Source organism: Ailuropoda melanoleuca, chromosome 15 (genome assembly GCF_002007445.2).
Source record: "Ailuropoda melanoleuca isolate Jingjing chromosome 15, ASM200744v2, whole genome shotgun sequence".
NCBI classification, from domain to species: Eukaryota; Metazoa; Chordata; class Mammalia; order Carnivora; family Ursidae; genus Ailuropoda; species Ailuropoda melanoleuca.
The window spans coordinates 84,531,488-84,552,533 of NC_048232.1; the positions used below are offsets into that span (position 1 = coordinate 84,531,488).

The 21,046-nt window shown below is 52.9% G+C and overlaps 2 protein-coding genes across 3 annotated transcripts; one reads left to right on the forward strand and one right to left on the reverse strand.

Moving 5' to 3' along the window:
• Positions 1-5,299: 5,299 nt before the first annotated feature.
• LOC100474489 lies at positions 5,300-14,071 on the forward strand. 2 transcript variants are annotated; one of them, XM_002926687.4, is made up of 9 exons: positions 5,305-5,996; positions 7,430-7,468; positions 8,392-8,435; positions 8,891-8,967; positions 12,610-12,675; positions 12,785-12,823; positions 13,091-13,258; positions 13,554-13,596; positions 13,917-14,071. In XM_002926687.4, exons 2-9 carry the CDS (start codon positions 7,437-7,439, stop codon positions 14,036-14,038), a joined length of 591 nt encoding a protein of 196 aa, XP_002926733.2. In that variant the 5' UTR covers positions 5,305-5,996; positions 7,430-7,436; the 3' UTR covers positions 14,039-14,071. The 2 variants fall into 2 exon arrangements, with proteins under 2 accessions (XP_011232446.2, XP_002926733.2); XM_011234144.3 differs by lacking the exon at positions 13,917-14,071 and having other exon boundaries at positions 5,300-5,996; positions 13,554-13,910.
• Positions 14,072-14,948: 877 nt separating this feature from the next.
• On the reverse strand, positions 14,949-19,489 carry LOC100472452 (cytochrome P450 2D15). Its single transcript, XM_002926679.4, is given in 10 exon segments — positions 14,949-15,091; positions 15,093-15,195; positions 15,296-15,437; positions 15,879-16,066; positions 16,298-16,439; positions 16,611-16,787; positions 17,201-17,361; positions 17,455-17,607; positions 18,177-18,348; positions 19,044-19,489. Coding segments are annotated over 10 exon segments (1,500 nt in total). The 5' UTR covers positions 19,233-19,489; the 3' UTR covers positions 14,949-15,018.
• Positions 19,490-21,046: the final 1,557 nt, after the last annotated feature.

Sequence of the window (21,046 nt, forward strand, 5' to 3'; positions counted from 1 at the left end):
AGTTGAGGTGGGTTCTTTTGAAGATTATATGAGTACCTGTTTAAATGTTTACAGAATGTTTGCCATGTTTAAAGTCTAGACAAAGAAAAAAATACAACAGTTCATATAACTTTACTCTTTTTTTTTTTAAGATTTTTTTAAAATTTATTCGACAGAGATAGAGACAGCCAGCGAGAGAGGGAACACAGGCAGGGGGAGTGGGAGAGGAAGAAGCAGGCTCATAGTGGAGGAGCCTGTTGTGGGGCTCGATCCCGTAACGCCGGGATCACGCCCTGAGCCGAAGGCAGACGCCTAACCGCTGTGCCACCCAGGCGCCCCTACTCTTTTTTTTTAAAGAGTTTATTTTAATTTATTTGAGAGAAAGAACGAGAGAGAGAGCATGAGTAGGGGGAGAGACTGAGGAAATGGAGAAGCAGAATCCCCACTGAGCAGGGACCCTGTGTGGGGCTCGATCCCGGGACCCTGGGATCATGACCTGAGCCAAAGGCAGACGCTTAACTAAATGAGCCACCCAGGCCCCCTAACTTTACTCTTTTAAAGCCAACTGGAGCCCTGCTTCCTCTCTCTCTCTCTCTTAAATAAATAAATAAATAAATAAATAAATAAATAAATAAAATCTGAAAAAAAAACCCAACAACCCCCCAACTTTACTGATGTATAATTAGCATACCACAAACTTTTGATATTGATATTTGAGATTTTAATATATACTTGGGAAACCATCATCACAATGAAAAGAATGAGCATATCTGTCACCAGTAAAAGCTTCCTCCTGTGCCTTTGTAATCCCTCCATCCCGCCTCTCCCTCTTTGTAGCTCCCTCCCAGACAACCACTGATCTGCTTTCTGTCACGAAAATGTCATTTGCATTTTGTAAAATTTTATATAAATGGAATCATGCAGCATGTATGCTTCTTTTTCAGCTTCTTTCACTCAGCAAAATTATTTTGAGATTCATCCTTATTGTTATGGGGATCAGTAGTCGATTCCTTTTATTGCTGAGTATATTCCATTATATGGATAGGCTGCAATTTGTTTATCCACCTGTTCGTGGACATTTGGGTTGTTTCCACTTTGGAGCTATTACAAATAAAGTGGTTATGAATATTTGTGTGCATGTCATTGTATGGAATACATTTCCTCTCTAAGGTAAATACCTAGAATGGGATGGCAGGTAACATGGTAGGTGTATGTTTTTCTTTTTAAAGAAACTTCCAAGCTCCAAAAACCAGTCATATCATTTTATATTCTTATCAGCAGTGGTTGAGAGTTTCAGTTACCCCACTTCTCCTCAATGTTTGATATGGTCAGTATTTTTAATTTGAGATAGTCTTTAGTAGGTAGGTACTGATATCTTATGGTTTTAATTTAGATTTTCTTTCCTTAGTGACCAGTGATATTGAGAGTCTTTTCATATGCTTATTTACCATCTGTTTTTCTTCTTTGGTGAAATATCTGTTTAAATCTTTTGCCCATTTAAAAAATCAGTTCTTTGTTTTCTTCTTATAGAAGAGAGGTTTGAGAGTTCTTTATATATTCTAGACAGATCTCTTTATTAGATATGTAATTTGCAAATATTTTCTCCTAGTCTGTGGCTTGTCTTTCTATTCTCTTAATAGTGTCTTTAGAAGAGAAGATTTAAATTTTGATGAAGTCCAGTATATCAGTTTTTTTCTATGATCGATCATGATTTAGGTGTTATATTCAGAAATCAGTTTAATCCATGGTCACAAAGATTTTCTCCTATGTTTTCTTCTAGAAATTTTATGGTTTTAGGTTTTAGATTTAGGTCTGGGATTAATTTTGAGTTATTTTTTGTACGTGGTGTGAGATATGAATCAGAGTCCACTTTTCTCCATATGAATATCCAGTTTCTCCAGGACCGTTTATTGAAATGACTTTCCTCTGGTGAATTACATTTGCACCTTTGTCTAAAATCGATTGACAGCATAAGGCTGTGCCTCTGGACTCTTCTGTCCCGTCTGTCTTGACATCAACAATTTCATATTGTCTTGATTGCTGACCAACTTTTTTTTTTTTCAAAATTGTTTGGCTATTTTAGGTCCTTCACATTTCTATATGAACCTTAGATACAGCATATTGGTTTTAATCTAAAAAACTTTGCTGGAATTTTTATTACACTTACAGTGAATTTATAGATCGACGTTGGAATTGACATTTTAAGAATGTCGAATCCTCTGATCCGTAACCGTGGTATATCTCTTCACTTATGTAGATCTTCTTTAATTTTTCTCAGAGGTGTTTTGTCATGTTTAGTGTACAGATCTTGCACACATCTTCTGTCAGATTTTTCTCTACATATTTCATATTTTTGATGCTATTATTAATAGTATTTTAAAATATTTCAACTCGTAATTGTTCATTGCTATTATATAGAAATATGATTGACTTTTTAAATTTTTAAAGATTTTATTTATTTATTTTCAGAGAGGGAGAGAGCACAAGCAGGGGAGTGGTAGGCAGAGGGAGAAGCTGGCGCCCTGCTGAGCAAGGAGCCCGATGCTGGGCTCAATCCCAGGACCCTGGGATCATGACCTGAGCCAGAGGCAGAACTTTAACCAACTGAGCCACCCAGGTGTCCCTGACTTTTTAAATTTTTAAATATACTTTATTTTTTAGGGTAGTTTTATGTTCACAGCAAATATAATTTATTTTTATATATTGATCTTGTATCCTTCAACTTTGCTAAACTATAGTAGATTTTTGTATGATTCCATAGGATTTTATACACAGTCATGTTGTCTGCACAATAAAGACAGTTTACTTCTTCCTTTCCAATCTGGCTGACTTTTACTTCTCTTTCTCTGTCTCTCCTGTTCTCTCTTTCTTTTTATGTTAAGTTTTGTAGCTTGTTGAAAGAAGTGGTCATCTTTTATAATGGCTGATTTTGATGATCAAATTTGAAAAACATTAGTTTAATCAATGAGCAACATTATGATATATTTGCAAGTGAAAGGCTTTTGTCTCATTTGTAATTTGCTACAAAAATCGATGGAGAAAAATGTTACAGCTCTTTTATGAAACGGACACAGATAGTATTATAAGATACATAGTTTTGGAATATATATATATAGTGCTGAATCACTGCAGTAATAAGGCTCTGGCTCTGGACATGTGTTACTCAAAGTATAGAGTTTGACCTCAGGAAAAAAATTGACAAGTGGTAATAAATCAGATTTTCAAATGTTAAGTTGGTTATTGGACTAGATAGTTAGGGTAGGGGAAGTTTGATGTTATGCTTTATTATTGACATCATTGTCCTTTTCAGGAGTATGGTAGGTTTACTAATGGTAAAAGGGGCAATTACTCCTCTCTTTTGACTGAGTTCATTGTCTAAAACTTCCAATATATCGTGTAGAAAGGATGAAGGCAGACATCCTTACCTTATTCCTGAACTTAGGGAGAAAGTATTCAGTATTTTACCACTGAGTATATTGTTAGCACTAAGTTTTTCATTGCTGTCCTTCATCAGGTTGAAGATGTTCCCAACTCCTTCTAGTTTGCTGGGAGTTTTTTGTTTTTGTTTTTCAGAACAGATGTTGATTTTATCAAAATTTTTTTATGTATCTATAAGGATAATCATATGCTTTTTCTTTTTTAGTTTGTTAATATGGTAAATTATGTTGATTGGATTTTGAACGTTGAACCAACCTTGCATTCCTGAGGATAAACTCCTTTGATATTGTGTATTATCCTTTTTATATATTAGTTTCGAGTTAAGGTTTTCTTTTTAAATATATTTTTTAAAGATTTTATTTATTTACTTGAGAGAGAGTGAGAGAGAGAGCACAGAGGGAGAGGGAGAAGCAGACTCCCTGCTAAGCAGAGACCCCCCCCCACATGGGGCTCGATCTCAGGACCCCAAGATCATGACCTGAGCCAAAGGTAGACACTCAACCGACTGAGTCACCCAGGAGCCCCTCAAGTTACGATTTTCTTAATAATATTTGCCTCTGTGTTTATGAGGGATGTTGTCCTATAGATTTCTTGTGTCATCTTTGTCTGGTTTTGATATCAGATAATGCTGTCCTCACACAATATGATGAAAAGTATTTCCTCCTCTTTTTCTAGAAGGGTGTGTAGAATTCATGTTATTTCTTCCTGAAAAGTTTGGTAGAATTCACTAGTGAAGCCATAAAGATCTGGAGTTTTCTTTGTGGGAAAGTTAAGTAAATTTAATGTCTCTAATAGATACTGTGTTATCAGGTTATGTATTTCTTCTTGCATGAGCCTTGGTATTTAGTGTCTTTTAAAGATTTTGTCCATTTCCTCTGTATTGTCCCATTTATTGGTATGGCATGTTCACAATATTCCCTTATTACCATTTCGGTATCTATAGAATCTGTGTCATCTGTTACCTTAATCACTCTTGATATTGGTCACTTGTATCTTATTTTTTTCTAGTCTAGTCTATTTACAGAATTAGACATTTTTTTGACCTCACAAAACCAGCTTTTGGTTTTACTGATTTTTTTCTATTGTTTTTTGTTTTCTATTTCAACTATTTTCACTTTAGTCTTTTTTTTTTAATTTTAATTCCTGTGCTTACTTTGGGCTTTATTTGCTCTTTCATTTCCAGTTCCTTTTTTTTTTTTTTTTTAAGATTTTACTTATTTATTTGACAGAGAGAGAGAGAGCCAGTGAGACAGGGAACACAAGCAGGGGGAGTGGGAGAGGAAGAAGCAGGCTCCCAGCTCTCCTGGTGGAGCAGGGAGCCTGATGTGGTGCTCGATCCCAGGACCCTGGGATCACCCCCTGAGCCGAAGGCAGACGCTTAATGACTGAGCCACCCAGGCGCCCCCCATTTCCAGTTCCTTAAAGTAGAAACTAAGGTAATTCATTTGAAACATTTTTTATTTTCTAATACAGATATTTTTAGTGCTGTGATTTTTTTTCTCTATGTTCTGCTTTAACTGCATCCCACATATTTTGATATTTTTTCCATCTTCATTCAGTTCAAAATACTTTTTCTTTTAGATTTTTTATTTCACTTGCACGTTATTTAACTGTATGCTGTTTTAGTTTATTTGGGGATTTTCCAGGGGTCTTTCTGTTACGGATATCTAATTTAATTCCTTTGTGGTCAAAGAACATACTTGAAATGACTTTTTTTTAAGGAGGCTCCACACCCAGCGTGGGGCTCAAACTCACAAACCTGAGATCGAGAGTCGAATACTCTACCAACTGAGCCAGCCAGGCTTCCCCTATAAATGACTTTAATATTTTATTTTATTTTTTTTTAAGATTTTTATTTATTTATTTGACAGAGAGAGAGCTGGAGAGCACAAGCAGGGGGAGCGGCAAGCAGAGGGCGAGAGAGAAGCAGACTCCCCGCTGAGCAGGGAGCCTGATGCGGGACTCGATCCCAGGACCCTGAGATCATGGCCTGAGCCAGCATTTCTCCTGGCCCCAAACAGAAGCTCAGCAGACACTGGTTGAACGGATGGATGACACTCAGAAATGGCTAGGCTGTGTTCTTGTTTTGGATTCAGAAAATATCCTTACTGTGCTATGTGACAAGACTGAGTCTCCCACGCCTTTATGTCTTCGTGTCCCTACAGGACTCTGCACGTCACTTGGCACACCGTCGGTTCTGGTGGCACGGAATGGAACTAGGGACTTAGCTACAGAGGTGCTGCCTCGCCTGGTGGGGATTGAAGGCCACCCCGAGGCACCTGACACACTGCTGTGGCCACAGTTGGAGGGACTGTCCTGTCACAAAGCCCCCGGAGACATGATGTCACACACAGAGACCACTCTCCTTGCTAAAGGGAGGGGCTGGGCCCTGCACTCCCAGACTTAGCTGGGCTCCGGTGCCCTTCTCTCACTCGGTTCTGGAGCCAGACGGGAGGGGAGGAGGACACTGCCTGGACACTGATATGGTCAGAGGGGGCCCTGCAGGTCGCTGACATCATCGAGGTTGGCAGCTTTGGCAAGCGGTCTCGAAGGCTGTCCTCAGGAAAGCAGCCAAGCAGGTGAAAATCGTCTTGACAACTCGTAGCTTCCCTTTGCCGCATCTCTTCCTACCTGGCATTCCCATTCTCCTTCTTCTCTCCCTCAGGACCCTTTTACTCACCTCTCCTCCTCCAGACCGCCTCTCAGAAAGAGCCTGATAACTTTGCTCACACAAACTTATAAATGACTAGAAAGCTTCCTGTCGAGAACGTTGCCAGCGGGTTTCTCAGAGAAGGCGATTGGGAGAAGGGAAGTGCGCAGGGCCCTGCGGAGAGGTGAAGTGAGCCAAGCCTGGCAAAGGCCCACGGGGCTTGGTGGCTCAGAGCACACTGGTGACCTTGGTGGGAGAGGTTTTGGAGGTTTGCGGGGCCAGGAACAGACAGAGGCAGCTGTGGAGTGAGGGGAGGCAGAGAGGAGTGAAGACACCCAGGGCAGACAGCGGGGGGCCAGGGTGGAGGATAGGGGGCCATTACGAAGGCCACCGGGGAAGGGATCTGGTTCCAGGGAGAAGGCCTTTTTTTTAATGGAAGAGATGAGCGATGTGTGAAATGCTGATTAGGAGCCAGAAGAGAAGGAAAGGCTGAATATACCAGTGAGAAAGGGGGCCCCCAAACCCCCTGGGCAGGAAAAGACCAGATGGAACAGAGCGCAGCAGCCCCAGAGAGCCCAGGGCCTCCGCCTCTGTGAAGAGGGAGCAGAGAATGGGTGGGTTTGGTGGCAGAGAGCAGAGGAACTCCTGTCTGGGGGCGCCTGAGTTCTCTGCTGAGAGTGGGGCAGGTGGAGGTGGGGTGCAGGGTTAAAGGGAGATTCTGAACTTGTCCTTGGGGAGACTAAGGAGCTCCCTTGGGAGGCGGAGGGTCCCCAGGCGCGCCCGGTCCAGCTCACATGGGAGACCTTGACTTTACCGTGGCCTCGGTTTGAATGGAGTTCGACCCTACTGGTGGGATTTCAGACAGAGGGGGTCTTTTTGAGGAGGCTAGGGTCTCCCCTGGGACTCCCTAAATTGTAAGAGTAAATAATAATGATTAAAAACAACGAACACTTTCGAATAGTTCCTATTACACAGCGTTTCTGAAATAACTAGCCACCTACATGTGGGGTCATTTTACACCAAAGGTTCAATAGAGTGCTACCTTTTTCCTTAATCCTATCCCAACCCACTTTCCCCATCCCAATTCTCTGAGAACTGCCTTTCCAGCTCTGAGGGCATTCAAACCAGCTTTTATTTGGAACTCTGAAGTCTTGGGAGAAATTCCTGAGCGTTTTCCAACCTCCCAGTGCTAACCCAGTCAGTCCTTCCTGAGTTTGGCCCCGGCTGAGCCCTGCGGGTAGAGGTCCTGGCTTTTCCCTGACCGCCTCTGGCCCGTCGCACTGCCTATAAGCCACCTGGTACAGAAACACGGGATCCCAGTCCTGCATCATGCATTGACTGTTGACCATCTTTTCTTCTTAGACTGAAAATGGTGTTTGGACTGGGCTGCCAGAGAGAAAGGTAAAGTTTAGATGGGCCCTGCCACAGTGCCTTGAGTGACCAGGAAGGGGGTCCCTCACTTGGGTCTAAGAGGAAAGGAAAATACGGTTTTCTATTCCCCTTTCCTTGACTGTTCCAGTATCTCTGGGACTCAGGGTTGGAGTGGCACGCCTGGTCCTGGTAGGTGGGACCTGCCTATGTGTGTGTGTGCACGTGTGTGCACGTACACACAGGGAGCCACTGTCCCGGCAGCGTCGAGATGCTCTGCTTGTGGCATGGGAGGGGTCCCAGAGGATGAGTCATGGGGGTACAGTTTCTTTTTTTTTTTTTAAGATTTTATTTATTTATTCGACAGAGATAGAGACAGCCAGAGAGAGAGGGAACACAAGCAGGGGGAATGGGAGAGGGAGAAGCAGGCTCATAGCGGAAGACCCTGATGTGGGGCTCGATCCCATAACGCCAGGATCACGTCCTGAGCCGAAGGCAGACGCTTAACCGCTGTGCCACCCAGGCGCCCCGGGGGTATAGTTTCTGATCCGGATCGTGGATCTGTCAGTCCAGAGTAGGGGGGGCCTTGGAGGACCTCGGGGAGAAGAGCTGATCCAGCGATGAGTGCCCAGCCGAGCCAGGTCCTTGCTTTCTGGCTGGGAAGGCAACGTGGATCCAGGAAGACAAGTGCAAAGGGAAAGGAGAAGGGAGTATCCTCCAGGCTCCAGGCTCCAAGTCTGGCTCTCAACGTAGGCGGAGGCACAGAGCCTGGCCCGCGGGGCAGCGGGGAGCCTAGGCCGAGCCCGGTTACACCTGAGGGATTTATTCACCCACAGTGTCAGACACGCCGTTGGGGGAGTTGGTTCTGGGGTTTGGAGTGGGAGGAACCCGGTCCCCACCTGCCAGTGAGGGCACAAGACACCCCAGCCTTACCCTCAACTCCGCTTTCCTTCCAGGCTCTACAAGCCCCTGTACATAGCACACCTCTTCATTCTTGCAGGTAAGGGCCTGGGCGCTGGGACCATGGCAGGAGATGGGGTGGGGGGGCTGGCTCTTACCTCAGGGCCATCCCACTCTCTAGCTGCCTACCCCAGCTCTCAGGGACTGGCAGCACTGCTCAGAGTCAAGGCTGCCCTCCTGTCCCTTTCCTTCCTCGGTACCTCCCTAGTGAAATGGATTTGAACACGTTTGATTGGAAACCCATCCTGCCCCCTCCCCAGAAGACCCATGAACCAAAACCCTCACAACTTCATGTCCTATAGCAGTGATCTTAAATGTTTGCCTGCACACCTGTTGAAAAATTACATATCCTCTCATATATTTTAAAACCTAACGTCTTTCATTACCAGTTTAGTTTAAAAGGATACGATTTCTGGTATATTGTAAATACTGACATTGTGAAGTAATTGCCTCGCTCTTGAATGTTCTAATGAGTCTTTCTTCACTCACCTGCAGGAGTGGTGTACTACTATTTTCAGGGGTCTGTGGGGAAGCCAGCCCCCGACCATGAGATTGCTGGGGAACCCTCCCAGGTAAGCCCCGCGGAGCCCTAGAGGCCAGGGTGGTCTCACTGTAGCCTGAATAGAGGTCATGCTGCTTGACTTCGGTTGTTAACCAGCCATGTGCGTGTGTGCGTGCGTGTGTGTGTGTGTGAGGGCTCTGCAGAAACTCAGTGTTTCTGGCTAAGTGTCCAAACAGAGGCTCCATCCCTCACGGGCTGGCTGTATGGTCACCGCAGGGCTCTGTGGCCGTGGTGTCCACAAACCAAAAGGAGCAGATGATCCCTCATTCATGTGAGCAGCTCTGGAATGTGGCTCAGCGCTCACGTGTGGATGAGTGGTGGTGCGCAGGATGCCTGCCTGGGCTTACGTACTCTCCTCAAGGTCCCAGGTTCAAGAACCTGGGGCAGAAGCCTCTACTCCGAGCCCTGGGTGGATGCTGGACGCCCACCGAGGCCACGTGCTGGACTCCGTGCTGTCCATCTGCTCGGTCGCTGTAAACCTCACAGCCGCCCAGCAGCTCGCACTTTCTGTAGGCGGGAAGCAGGCCCCCAGGGGGACAGTGACTGGATCCAGGCCGCCCAAGGTGACAGCACAAAACCACATCCCTGATCTCCGGAGGCCTCCCACTCTCTGCACAGTGCCGTTGGGAAGGGGGGGTTCCCGTAGAGACAAGGCCATCTGCGGCCCAGAAGCACCGACCAGTATGCGCTACACCTTGTGGGGCTGACCATTCAGAGGCGGGGAGAGCCTAAGAAGGCCCGCGTTGGCAGGAGCCTTGGAGACCACGGAGCCCAACTTTGCTTCCTTTCTTTGTTGTTGTTGTTTAAAGTAACTGGTCACATTTCCACTTAAACGAAGTTTTACTGTCATCAAAGATAGGCGTGTACATAGTGTGATGCTTCAGAGTTTTAGGACCTGAAACCAAGAAATGGCTGCCTTGTGCCCCGCCCGCGATCCCCGCGCCCAGGGCGGGATTCTCCCCAGCCTCCAGCCTTTCCCGCTGGAGCTTTGATTTTTCCATGTTTCTTTTTTTTTTTTTTAAAGGTTTTATTTATTTATTTGACAGAGATAGAGACAGCCAGCGAGAGAGGGAACACAAGCAGGGAGAGTGGGAGAGGAAGAAGCAGGCTCATAGCAGAGGAGCCCGATGTGGGGCTCGATCCCATAACGCCGGGATCACGCCCTGAGCCGAAGGCAGACGCTTAACTGCTGTGCCACCCAGGTGCCCCGATAGCAAGCTTAGCGTGCTTTGTCTTCATTTTTCAGATTTAAACGTTAGCCAGTGAGTCCCTAGAGCAGAAGCTGCCCCTCCGGCACACACTTCACTCCCTCCAGCCTCCAGGTGTAGTTACAGCCGTGTTTTTGGATCGTCATGTTTCTCATCTGAGTAATGACATTTTCAATCGTTAAAAACTTTTAAATAACATTGTTGCCATTTTGCTGATTTTTCTGTCATTTGGGCTTTTAAGTCCTCCCTCCCCTGTAGTGGGCTCTTGCTCGGCAGCTGGGTAACCCCCACCACAACCGAGAGACAGAGCAGTTCCATCCCTTTGAAAAATTCCTGCAGATTCATGCAGTCAGCCCTTCCCCGACCCCCCGCATCCAGGGAATGTTCCTATAGTTTGCCCTTTGCAAGATGCCCCATGAGTGGAGGCATCCTGCCTGTGGGCTGGTCTCTCACGGAGTCCGGTGCACCTGAGGCCCCTCTGGGTGTGTGCGCGGCAGCAGCTCCTTCTTCCTGAGCAGGTGTCCTTCGTGTGCATGGACCGCAGCTCATCTGCTCAGCACCGAAGAGAGATTTGGGTGTTTCTAGTTGGGGAACAATTACAATTAAGCCATTATGGGGTGCCTGGGTGGCTCAGTCAGTTAAGTGTCCGACTCTTGATTTCTGCTCAGGTTATGATCTTGGGGTCGTGGGATCGAGCGCCTGCATCGGGCTCCGCACTCAGTGGGGAATCTGCTTGAGATTCTCTTTCCTCTCCTTCTGCCCCTCCCCCATTCATGCTTTCTCTCTCTAAAATAAATAAATAATATCTTTTTAAAAAACCCACTATAAATATTCATTTATACGTTTTGTGTCAACATAGGTTTTCTGTTCACGTTGGTCACTACCCGCAGCAGGGCTGGTGGGTCATGGGGTCGGGATCCGTTTAGTTTGGTAAGACCCCACGACTTTCAGAGCGGTTGCTGCCCGTTCCACATGCTCACCACCCTCGAATATGAGCTTCCGGTGGTTCCCCATCTGCTCCGGCACTCGCCATTGGTTTTTGGCCATTCGGGGGGTGTCTGTCATTATTTATTTATTTATTTATTTATTTATTTATTTATATTTATTTATTTGACAGACAGCCAGCAAGAGAGGGAACACAAGCAGGGGGAGTGGGAGAGGAAGAAGCAGGCTCATAGCGGAGGAGCCTGATCTGGGGCTCGATCCCACAACACCGGGATCACGCCCTGAGCCAAAGGCAGACGCTTAACCGCTGTGCCACCCAGGTGTCCTGTGTCTGTCATAATTTCTATGAGACCAGTATTGAGGGCTGACATCTTGAAACTGTGAGAACCGTATTCCTAGCTGAGTCACCTCGTGTGCCGTGTTTACTCTTGGCGTGTGATTTGGGTTTTGCCTCTTTTTCCTGTTAGTTTTCTCTCTACCTACAATTAATTTAGGCTCTCTGCCAAAAATGTTAATCTCTTTGCCGTACATTTAGACAAATTAGGTGCTTTATCTGATGGTTTTCACAGAGCCGTATCTCACGGGGCCCACCCCCCTGCTGTCCCCATACGGACAGGACGCCCTCAAAGCTCGCAGCTCAGCTGTCCCGGGGCCTCCCTTTCTCGTCGTTCCGGGGAGCCCCTGGCACTCCTTTATTCTGATGGAGCACAAGCTCGGGGGAACCTCTGCTTCCCGGGGGTTAGTCTTCAGATATTACATGTCTGAGACAGTCTTAATCCCTAATGGACTAAGCGTTCGGGTAGGTACAGAATTCTAGAGCAGAAATATTTTTCTCATAGATTTTGAAGATCCTCATTGTCTTCTGGTTTCAAAGACTTTCAAGGAAAAGTCTGAGGAAAGTTGAATTCCTAGAACAGAATTTTTTCTTGTATTTCTGGAAGGTTTTGGGTTCCTTGTCCTCCGTGATCTGAGATTTATTGATGACCAAATCTGGGGTGGATCTCTTTCATCCATCATCCTGGACACTTGGTGATTCCTTCTCTTGTGCAAATTCGTGTCCTTCATCTTTGGGGAATTGTCTTGATAAAACAGGGACGTATTTTTCTGGCATCTCTCCCTGCCACCTGAGTGTATTGTCTGTTCCCTCTTAGAAAGATCTATGAGTTAGCTGTGGGAGCTCCTGATCTCTTCTTTCATTCCGGGAAAATTGTTTTTTCAACTTTGTCTCCTACACTTGATTGGATTTTTTATTCCCATTATTCTGTCATATTTTTGTTTTCAAGAACTGGAGATTTTTTGAACATTTCTGTTTTAGAGCCTATTCCTGTTTTACGAATGCCAAGTTTTAACTTTCTAAAGACATCAGTTATAGTTTGTTTGAACTTTTCCTAGACTGCGGCTGGTGTTTGGGTGCCTGCGTGTGCAGCATTGCCAGCGAACTAAGTGAACCCGTGTGTCACCTCAGCCTTCCCTCCCTCTGCTCTCTCCTTGTCGTGCAGCTCGTAGGGGAGACCCTAAGGCCGGTGTGGGGGCTGATGGATAAGTGCTACCCTGTGACCACTCAGGTAGGTTAGGGCTGGGGACCCCACTTCCCCTGGAGTGGGCATCCCGGGCAGCTCCAGTGAGAGGACCGGCCCCTCCCAGCTGCGAGTCACTTCCCGTTTCCCTCCGTAGAGACGCAGAGCCAAGGGCGGGAAGAAGCAAGCCTCTGAGGTAAGTGAGGCTGGCCCTGGCAGGGCCCGGGGCTGAGGCTCGCTTCTGTCAGAGCTCCATGAGGGCCAGAGGCACCCCAGCTTGTGGCACGGTGGTTCCAGGGATGGTGCCCCCCCTCCCCCCGGGGAACTTGCAACTTGCTGGGAAGGGAAGGCCTTCCTTGGGAGACCGAAGGCCAGTACACACTGCGGGCGTGGGGACTGGGGCAGGAGGAGGCCCTCTGAGGGCCTTTCTGTCCATACTCCGCCCTCCTGCCCCCCCCCGCAGGCCATGCCCCCCAAGAGCGGTGCTGCCCCCAGGGAGGAGACTGAGCTCTGGTCTCAGCATGAAGGGGAGGTGAGGCCCCCAGCGAAGGAAGCAGCCAGCCCCAGTCCGGGTCCTGCTGCGAAGGCGGTAGCTGAGGAGGAAGAGGGGGCAGGGACCCCAGGCTGGGAGGTAAGGAAGCCTGGTGCCCCGACTGGCCTGTCCCCAGCACGGGCCCTACCACGAAGCCCCAGAACACTGCGGGGGGGGGAGGGAGGGCAGTGTTTGGGGGGGATGGGACACTTGCAAGACCACAGGGCCAAAGTGCCGTCGCAGTCCCAGTGGAGCAAGGAGCCGTATGGGGTGGAGAGGCAGCGGCCACGGTGTGAGCGGAGAGTGGGTCTGGACCCTGCCTCCCCTGACCTACCCCGTCTGTGGAAGATGGCATCTGTCTCGTCCCACCACCGTGCCCCGTCTTTCTTCCCAGGAGAACACAAAGGTCCGAAAGGAGATTGCAGTATACGCTTCTGGTAAGACGGCAGACCCCGTCCCGCTGCCCCGGGACCCTGCAGAGCTCAGCAGGCCGGCCTCTCTCAGGCCTCTGGCCCTGGGTTGGGGAGGGGAGGGAAGAAGCCCGGGTAGCCAGACGCCCCGTCCTCCCTGAATGTCTCGGCTGCCTCCTGCTTCCTTCCTGGTCGGCAGGAACTTGAGGCCTCTCCCCTTGGTTTGGGGGAGTAGCGAGCGTTTCATCAGCGCCAGCCTCTTCCCCCAGTGTCAGAGGGCGCCCCGGCCCTGGGGAAGGGTCCTCCCCGCAAGGGACCCACAGGGCTTGCCTGTCTGTGCTCTGTAGAGGCCTCTGAGGTGGACAGCAAGGAGGAAAGGCCTGGGGGCTGGGTCCCCCAGCTCCTGAGGAAGCTCTGGCTGGACTGGTTCCCAGCCCCTGAGATCCCGAAGACTCAGAACCACGAATGACCAATGATTTATCCAATAAATCCAGAGACTTGATGCTTCTGCGTGCCCAGCTGCTTCCTTTCAGGGACTCCATCTAAACCCAGTGAGGCCCTGTCCACACTCCCTGCCCCGACAAGCTGCACCTGAGCCCCGCCACAACAGCTGGTACTCTGGAGGGGCCCCCCCGACCCCGTGCCGAGGGGCAGAGCAAGCTCCCCAAATGAGCTGGGGAGCTCCATGTCATGAGCGTGTTTCGAAGGTGCTGGTGGGACCTCTGTCGGGGACGCTGTTGGGTATGGGGCAGAGGGGTGTCCTCTGGCAAAAGAGGCCTAGGGGAGTGGGGCGCCTCTGACCTGAGTGTCTCTGGTCCTCAGGCTGTTCCCTAAATGCACCAGGGGGTCTGCCCAAGACCGGGCTAAGCGGGTGCTGCCCAGGTGCTCAGTCCAGAACCAGCCGATTGTGGGGGTGGGGACGGGGGAATAGCAGTCCTGCTTTTGGCCGGGGTTCCAGGCTAACAAGCTCACGGTCTTTGGGGGGTGTCACAGATGAAGTGGGACAGAAGAGCTGGTGGTGCTGGTGGAGCTGCTGGCCTGTGGGGTGGGTGGCATTGGACCGGAGATGTGGGTGTCCAGGCTGAGTGGGCCCTCCCCATCCCCACCAGGGTCCAGTTCAGAGCTCACAGCAGCCTGTTCTAGCTCTTCCTGGCATGAGCCAGGACCTAAGTAGAGACATTGTCACTAACCCACGTCGCCAGTATTGGGTCCCTGCGGGTAACTAGGGGTAAGCTGTGCCCTTCTGACCCTCATATCCCCATCTCTCAAATGGGATCACATGCAAGGTAAGGATGGATGAGGCAGGGGCGGGGCCTGGCCCTGGGGAGGGGACCCCTCCATCACGGCCAGGGGACCCCGAGGGAACTCAGAAGCCAGGATGGAGCCACCCGACTGGTTTATTGCCCACGAGGCCCCCTGAGGAACCAGCGGGGGGGGTGCTTCCTCCGTCTAGCGAGGCACGGCACAGAGCTGGTAGGGGGCTGGGGCCACCAGGAAGGAGCAGACTCCGTGGTCGCTGGGCCGGCTGCCCGGCAGGCACCGAGAAGCCGAAGCGCTGCAGGAGCCAGGCGAAGAAGAGCAAGAGCTCCATGCGGGCCAGGGGCTCCCCGAGGCAGACACGGCGGCCTGTGGGGGGGGTCCGGGGGTGCGCCGTGAGCCCGGGGGCCCGGGCCCCACCCTCCCAGGCTCCCTCAGGAGGGGTCAGTGAGTCGGGCACTCCAGGCACCTGCGGAGAAGGGCATGAAGGCCTCCTGCTTGACGAATCGGCCCTGGGCATCCAGGAAGTGCTCGGGGTAGAAACGGAAGGGCTTCTTCCAGATCTTCTCGTCCTTCAGCACTGATGATAGGTTGGCGATAATTCTTGTCCCCTGGCAGCAGATGTCCGGCATGAGTGGGGTCCGGGCTACGGGACGCCCAGACCCTTGCCGCCAACAGGAATGGGCGCACACTCTGCCTGGCGCACACCCGGACTCTTTCAAGTAACCCCTTAGCCCAAGAAGCTTCTCGGCACCCCCTCTGTCCCCACGGCAGGGCTGAGCGCCTCACCACCCATGGGCGCCCACGCTACCACCCGTCCTGTGCATCAGGCTCCTCCAACACCCCGTGGCACATTTCAGTTTGTCTTCCCCAGGGGACTGAAGGGACAGGGCCGGCCCTGCCACTGCTCTCACACCCCCCGCCCCCACCGGGATAGCCGAGGCCTGCGGAAATGCGAACTGGGGGCCCGGGCCCTCCCTGGCCTTAGCCTTGCTGGGCCTGCCAGGCTGGAGGTGGGGCTGAGCACGGGTGAGGGAGGCCTGCAGACCTACCTTGGGGATGAGGAAGCCCTGCACTTCAGTGTCCCGGGACGTCATGTGGGGCAAGCCCAGTGGGACGATGTCCCCAAAACGCTGCACCTCATGGACCACGGCCATGGTGAAGGGCATGCGGGTCTGGTTCCCCATCTCTGGTTGCTGCACCCGCCCTATCACCTCATCTATCTCCTGTTGGACGCGTCCTGGACAGACAGGCATCCCCACAGTGGCCAGAAGCCGGGGGTCTGGGCTCCGACCTCTGCCTGACTCCTGTGGACACTGTGCCCATGTGCGGGCAGCTCTAACCTTTGAGTTAAGAGGTTAAGTTAACCAAGCTCTGCTCGGAGCTTCTGGGGGGCCGAATCAAGCTCAAGGGGCCCCAACCTGTCCCTCCCCTCCCTCATCCATTCCACCCGGCCCCGCGGTGGGCTCACGCTGCACATCCGGGTGCAGGACCATGAGCAGGAGGGCCCAGGTCAGCGTGGTTGAGGTGGACACCATGCCAGCAGCGAACAGGTCAGATATCACTATGCGCAGGTTCTCATCATTGAAGCTGCTCTCGGGGCTCCCCTTGGCCTGGGCCATGCCGACAGGGTGAGCTCCGGGGCAGAGGGAAGGAGCCCCCACATGGCCTCCCACCCCGCACCCATCAGTAATCACTGATCACTGGCTGATACGTGGGCCCCACCTTCCTGGGCCTTGATTCATGGGGCTCTCAACCCACAACCGTTGTCCCTGACACCTCACCTTTTCTATCTGATTCAGGAAGGCGTCAGTCAGGTCTCGGGGTGGCTGGGTCGGGTCCCAGGTCATCCTGCATTCCTGGATTAGCTCATCTGTTAGGGCCATGAGGGCCTTCTGTGCCGAGAAGACCTTGCTGGCCAGCCCAGGGATGCGCAGGAGCACGGGGACGGAGTTCAGGAACTGTTGGGCCACAGGTGGGGGACCTTCCTGTGCTCGGGCGTTCACCTTGATCATTCAGGTCCCCGAGGCCTCCAGGGTGTCCGCTCAGCCCCAGAGTGTCCCCACCATTGACACGGTTCCTCCCTAAGTTCGGCCTTGATCGTCTTTCCTGGCCCGGGGCCCAGAAGGATAAAACTAAAATCCAGACCCCATCTCCAGGGAAGGAGATGAGCAGTCCTTAGCCCCTCTCCCTGGCCTGCAGACCCTGGGCCCGCCCCTGCCATCTCCCTCGATTGGCATTTCCCCACCTCCAGGCCTTCCGTCTTGGAATGCCTTTTCTCCCAGGCCCCTCTACCCAGCCCCTCCTCCGGGGCCATTTCAGGGCGAGCGCTCCTCCCCACCCTGCAGGGCTCCTTGGCGCCTCCGCCCCAAACCTCGTGCAGGAAGCCCTGGTCCTCCTCCACTCCCGCCTGCAGTCGGTCCAGCAGCTTGAGGAAGCGCGGGTCGTCGTACTCGAAGCGGCGCCCGAAGGTGAGGGAAGAGATCACGTTGCTCACCGCTTTATCCACGAGGGCTCTGGGGCTGAAGGGGCGTCCTGAGAGGGGACGGGGCGGGTCCGTCCTCGCATCCTCGTCCCCGGCGCCTCCCTCCATCCCTGTCCCCTGTGTCCCTCAGCCGCAACACTCACCGGCATGGTCGGCGAAGGCTTCACAGAGGCACGAGGCCTCCTCGGCCACCCACTGCTCCAGTGACCTCTTGCCCAGGCCGAAGTTGCGCAGCATGGACAAGGAGAAGCGCCGCTGCTCGCGCCACTCGCGCCCGTAGCGCGCCAGGATCACCCCTGGGGGCGGGGCGGGCGGTGGGCGGGGCTCTGGCGTGACCGCCCGCCCCTTCACAAGGCCTCTCCCCTGCCCTGTTCACAGTCCCGGCCCCCGCCAGCCCACACCAACCTGGCCCCCCACCCCCACCGACTCGCGCCCACTTTGACACCCACTTCCCGCTGGGGACAGGTCGCTCTGCCTGCTCGCTTTGCTCGCCGGCTGGGGGCAGGTGCTGGCCCCACTCTGCTCCGCCCACCTTGACTCCTTCGCAGGCAGGGAAAGTCCTGGCCCGCCCCCTGCCTCGCCCACACTGACTTCGTCCTCCTCGTTCCCGCCCACCCTGACCTCCTGTCCCTGCTCCCAAGAGCCCTGGGCCCACCCGTCTTGGTTAGGCCCCCCACCCTCATCCTCCCGCGTCCCACCCAGGCAGTTGGCATCAACTCCTTCCTCCTCCTGCCGCCCCTCCACATTTGCTGCCTCTTCCCTGCACTGCACGTCCGCGACCCTGCCCCGCGTGGGCCCGCCGGGGCTTGAGTCACTGCTGGCCCGGTTCCGGCCAGGCCTCGGTCTGCCCCCACCCTCCACTTGCCTTGGGAGTGCGGCCCGAAACCCAGGTGCTCATAGATGGGCATTGGCGGACGGTCGGCTGTGTCCTCGCTGTGGCACACGAGTGCCTCGCGCACGGCGTCCAGGCCGTTGAGCACAACCACGGGCGTCCAGGCCAGCTGCAGGCTGAACACGTTCCCGAAGCGGTGCCGCAGCTGCAGGCCAACGGTCGAGGGTGTTCCTCAAGCCGGGTGCCCACCAGGCTGCAGGCTTCTGTCTCATGGCACTAGCCTTGGGGCACCCCAGGTCGCCAGCAGCGCTCTGATGCAAGGGCGAAATCTGGCCTCATGACCGTGGGGGTCACATTCTCTATGGGGGAGGGGCTGATGCTGCATCACCCCTCTCAGTTATGACTTTGCAAAGGTCACCAATTGTCACTGGGCCAAGTGAGGATCCCACCCCACAGGTGAAGAAACTGAAGTTCCTAAAGGTGAGCACTGAGGCCCAAGGACCCACAGCAGCAAAAAAACCGAACCTGTCACTCTACCTGTGCCAACCTCGGTTTCCTGATTTAAATGGGGCTCATGTCCAGACTCCTTCCCCTGTTCTCAAGACCTTTCCTCCTGATGCTATCGGAAGGGACCCAGGTCACCTAATTTAAGTGCTGTCCAGCTGGATCTCAAATCCACTGCCAAGTCCACACTCCACTCCAGGCCTTTGCTCTCTCTGACCTTTGTTGGAAAATCCACACTGTCCTTCCGGCCCTGCACACAGGCCCTCCCATGGTCAACTCTGCAAACCTGCCTCCTCCTCTCCACCCACCTCCTTGTGCTCCCTGTGGCTTCAGCCACCACCCGCTGTCTGCCGCTGGGGGGGGTCCCCAGGATCTCTGCTGCCCCCCCTTCATTACCTGGTCAAAGTAGCCGAGTGTGTTCTGGAAGTCCATCTGCAGCAGGTTGCCCAGCAGGGGCAGCGGCGTGGGGCCCGGCGGGTAGCGGGCAGCCCAGCACCCGCGTCTCTGCATCAGGTCCAGCAGGAGCAGGAAGACGGCCAAGGCTATGGCCAGCGGCCCCAGCAGATCCCTGGTCAGCAGCCCCATGGCTGTCTCAGCGCCCGCTGTGCTCCTCGGGCACACCGGTGGCCTCCACCACACCAGGGACCCAGGCCAGCCAGACAGGGCGGTCTCCCCACACTCGGCGAGCTCGTCCAGCCCGGCCCCGCTTTCTAAAGGGAGCTGAAACTGGCCTTTGCCCTCTGCCTGGAGTCAACATGTCGGGCCGGCTCTGCTGCCAGACGGTGCAGGGAGGGGCCAGGGAAAGTCAGGTGCAGGGAGGACCAACCACGGGAGTCCTGTCCCTCCTGGGCCTCTCTGCGTGCTTACCCAGGGCAGGGGGTGGGGGTAGGGGAGAGATGATGAAGCCCCCTGTTCAGCTTGACTCTGCAGCTCTGCTAACCAGGGGTCACTGGACTTGATCCTGCCACCCACCTGTCGTATTGGGTAACACCCCGTAATGTGGTCATGGCCTTGTTCCCAGAACACGTCCTTGTCCTCTCATGTTACCTGCCTCTTTCCGAGTGGTTTTCGCCTCCCAAGTTGGTCACTGGCATTTGCCCAGTGCTGTAGGGAGGTCACAGGGAGCAGAGGGACCAGGTGCGGGGGGCAGGGGGGGCATGGAAATGAAGTTCTCAGTGTCCCCTCACCTCACACTATTCCACTCAACACAACAGAAACCACACGATCACCAACCGCTCACACAATCGCAGACACTACCCACATGCTCACATCCTGACACTCACAGGCGTGCATTCACACTCACAAAACCATGCACACTCTACACGCATGCACCCTTACACACACACACACACACACACACACACACACACAGACCCAGCCCCAAGTTCCCCAGCTCCCAGTGGCTGCCTGGGCCCAAACCCTGCCTCCTGCCTCAGGCTGCCGGCAGTGGTGCTGAAGCCCCCCGCGGGGTCGGCCGCTGGCCCAGCTTCCTCAGTTCTGGCCTGACCTTGGCCTGGTGAGTTTGCATCTGGGGGTGTGAAGGCAGCTGGGTTGCCTTCAGAGCTCCCTAGTCACCCGGACCAGCCGCTTCAACGGCCGGGACACTCTTCCCTAAGTTCGTGACATATTGGTCCCAGGACCTCCCGGCATCACCCATGTGGTGCACTCCTTGCCCATTTTCCTGACTCGGAGAGACAGGGCGGAGGGGGGCGCGTTCCTTCGTCGACGGAGCTGCTGCTGAGCTCAGGGCGGGAGGGGGGCTGAGATAAGCTGTGCCTCTGTCCTCTGAGCGGTCCTCTGAGCGGCGGGCCTGCTTCCTTCTCATTTGTTCTTGAACGTCAGCTGCTCAGGCTCGCTCCGGAAGACGAGGGGTGGAAATCAAGTGGGCCACGATTTCTTTACGCCCTCACAGGCGTCCCCTGCTGAGGACCACTGGGAATGAATTCTCAGGCTCCCCCCACCCCCGGGCCGGGTCCCCCCTGGCTCCAGCCCCATCCCTTCCAAGCCTGACTCTGGGGTCCTTCCGGGAAAGATGTGAACCCCTGTACCACCTGTGCCAGGGCCTGCTGCCTCCAGGCTGAAATCGTGCCCACCAGCCCCTTCCTCTTGCTCAGCCTCCTGCGCCTCCCCTGGGGGGCGACCACCCCGTGCCAGGCCTCCCGCTCCTTCTTCCATGAGAGGGGCAGGATGTGAGGCTGAGTTGTTACATCCGTGAGGCTGACGGGCACTCTGAGGCCAAAACCCACTCAAATGATAAGGTCCAAGAACCCAGAGTGAGGAAGAGACATTTCCTGGGTAGGGGTCAGGCCCCCTCACCCATCTCAGAGGTGCGTGAGGCACTCTCGTTCTGGAAATAGCTGGAGTATTCTCTCCCCAGCTTACGCAGGGCCTGGAGGCAT

Excerpts from the sequence above, each read along its gene's own strand:
- LOC100474489 (XM_011234144.3), top strand. The coding sequence starts at position 7,437 with ATGGTGTTTGGACTGGGCTGCCAGAGAGAAAG. Across the intron at positions 12,676-12,784 it reads GCTACCCTGTGACCACTCAG|AGACGCAGAGCCAAGGGCGG; the intron begins GTAGGTTAGGGC and ends TTCCCTCCGTAG. Across the intron at positions 13,259-13,553 it reads CAGGGACCCCAGGCTGGGAG|GAGAACACAAAGGTCCGAAA; the intron begins GTAAGGAAGCCT and ends CTTTCTTCCCAG.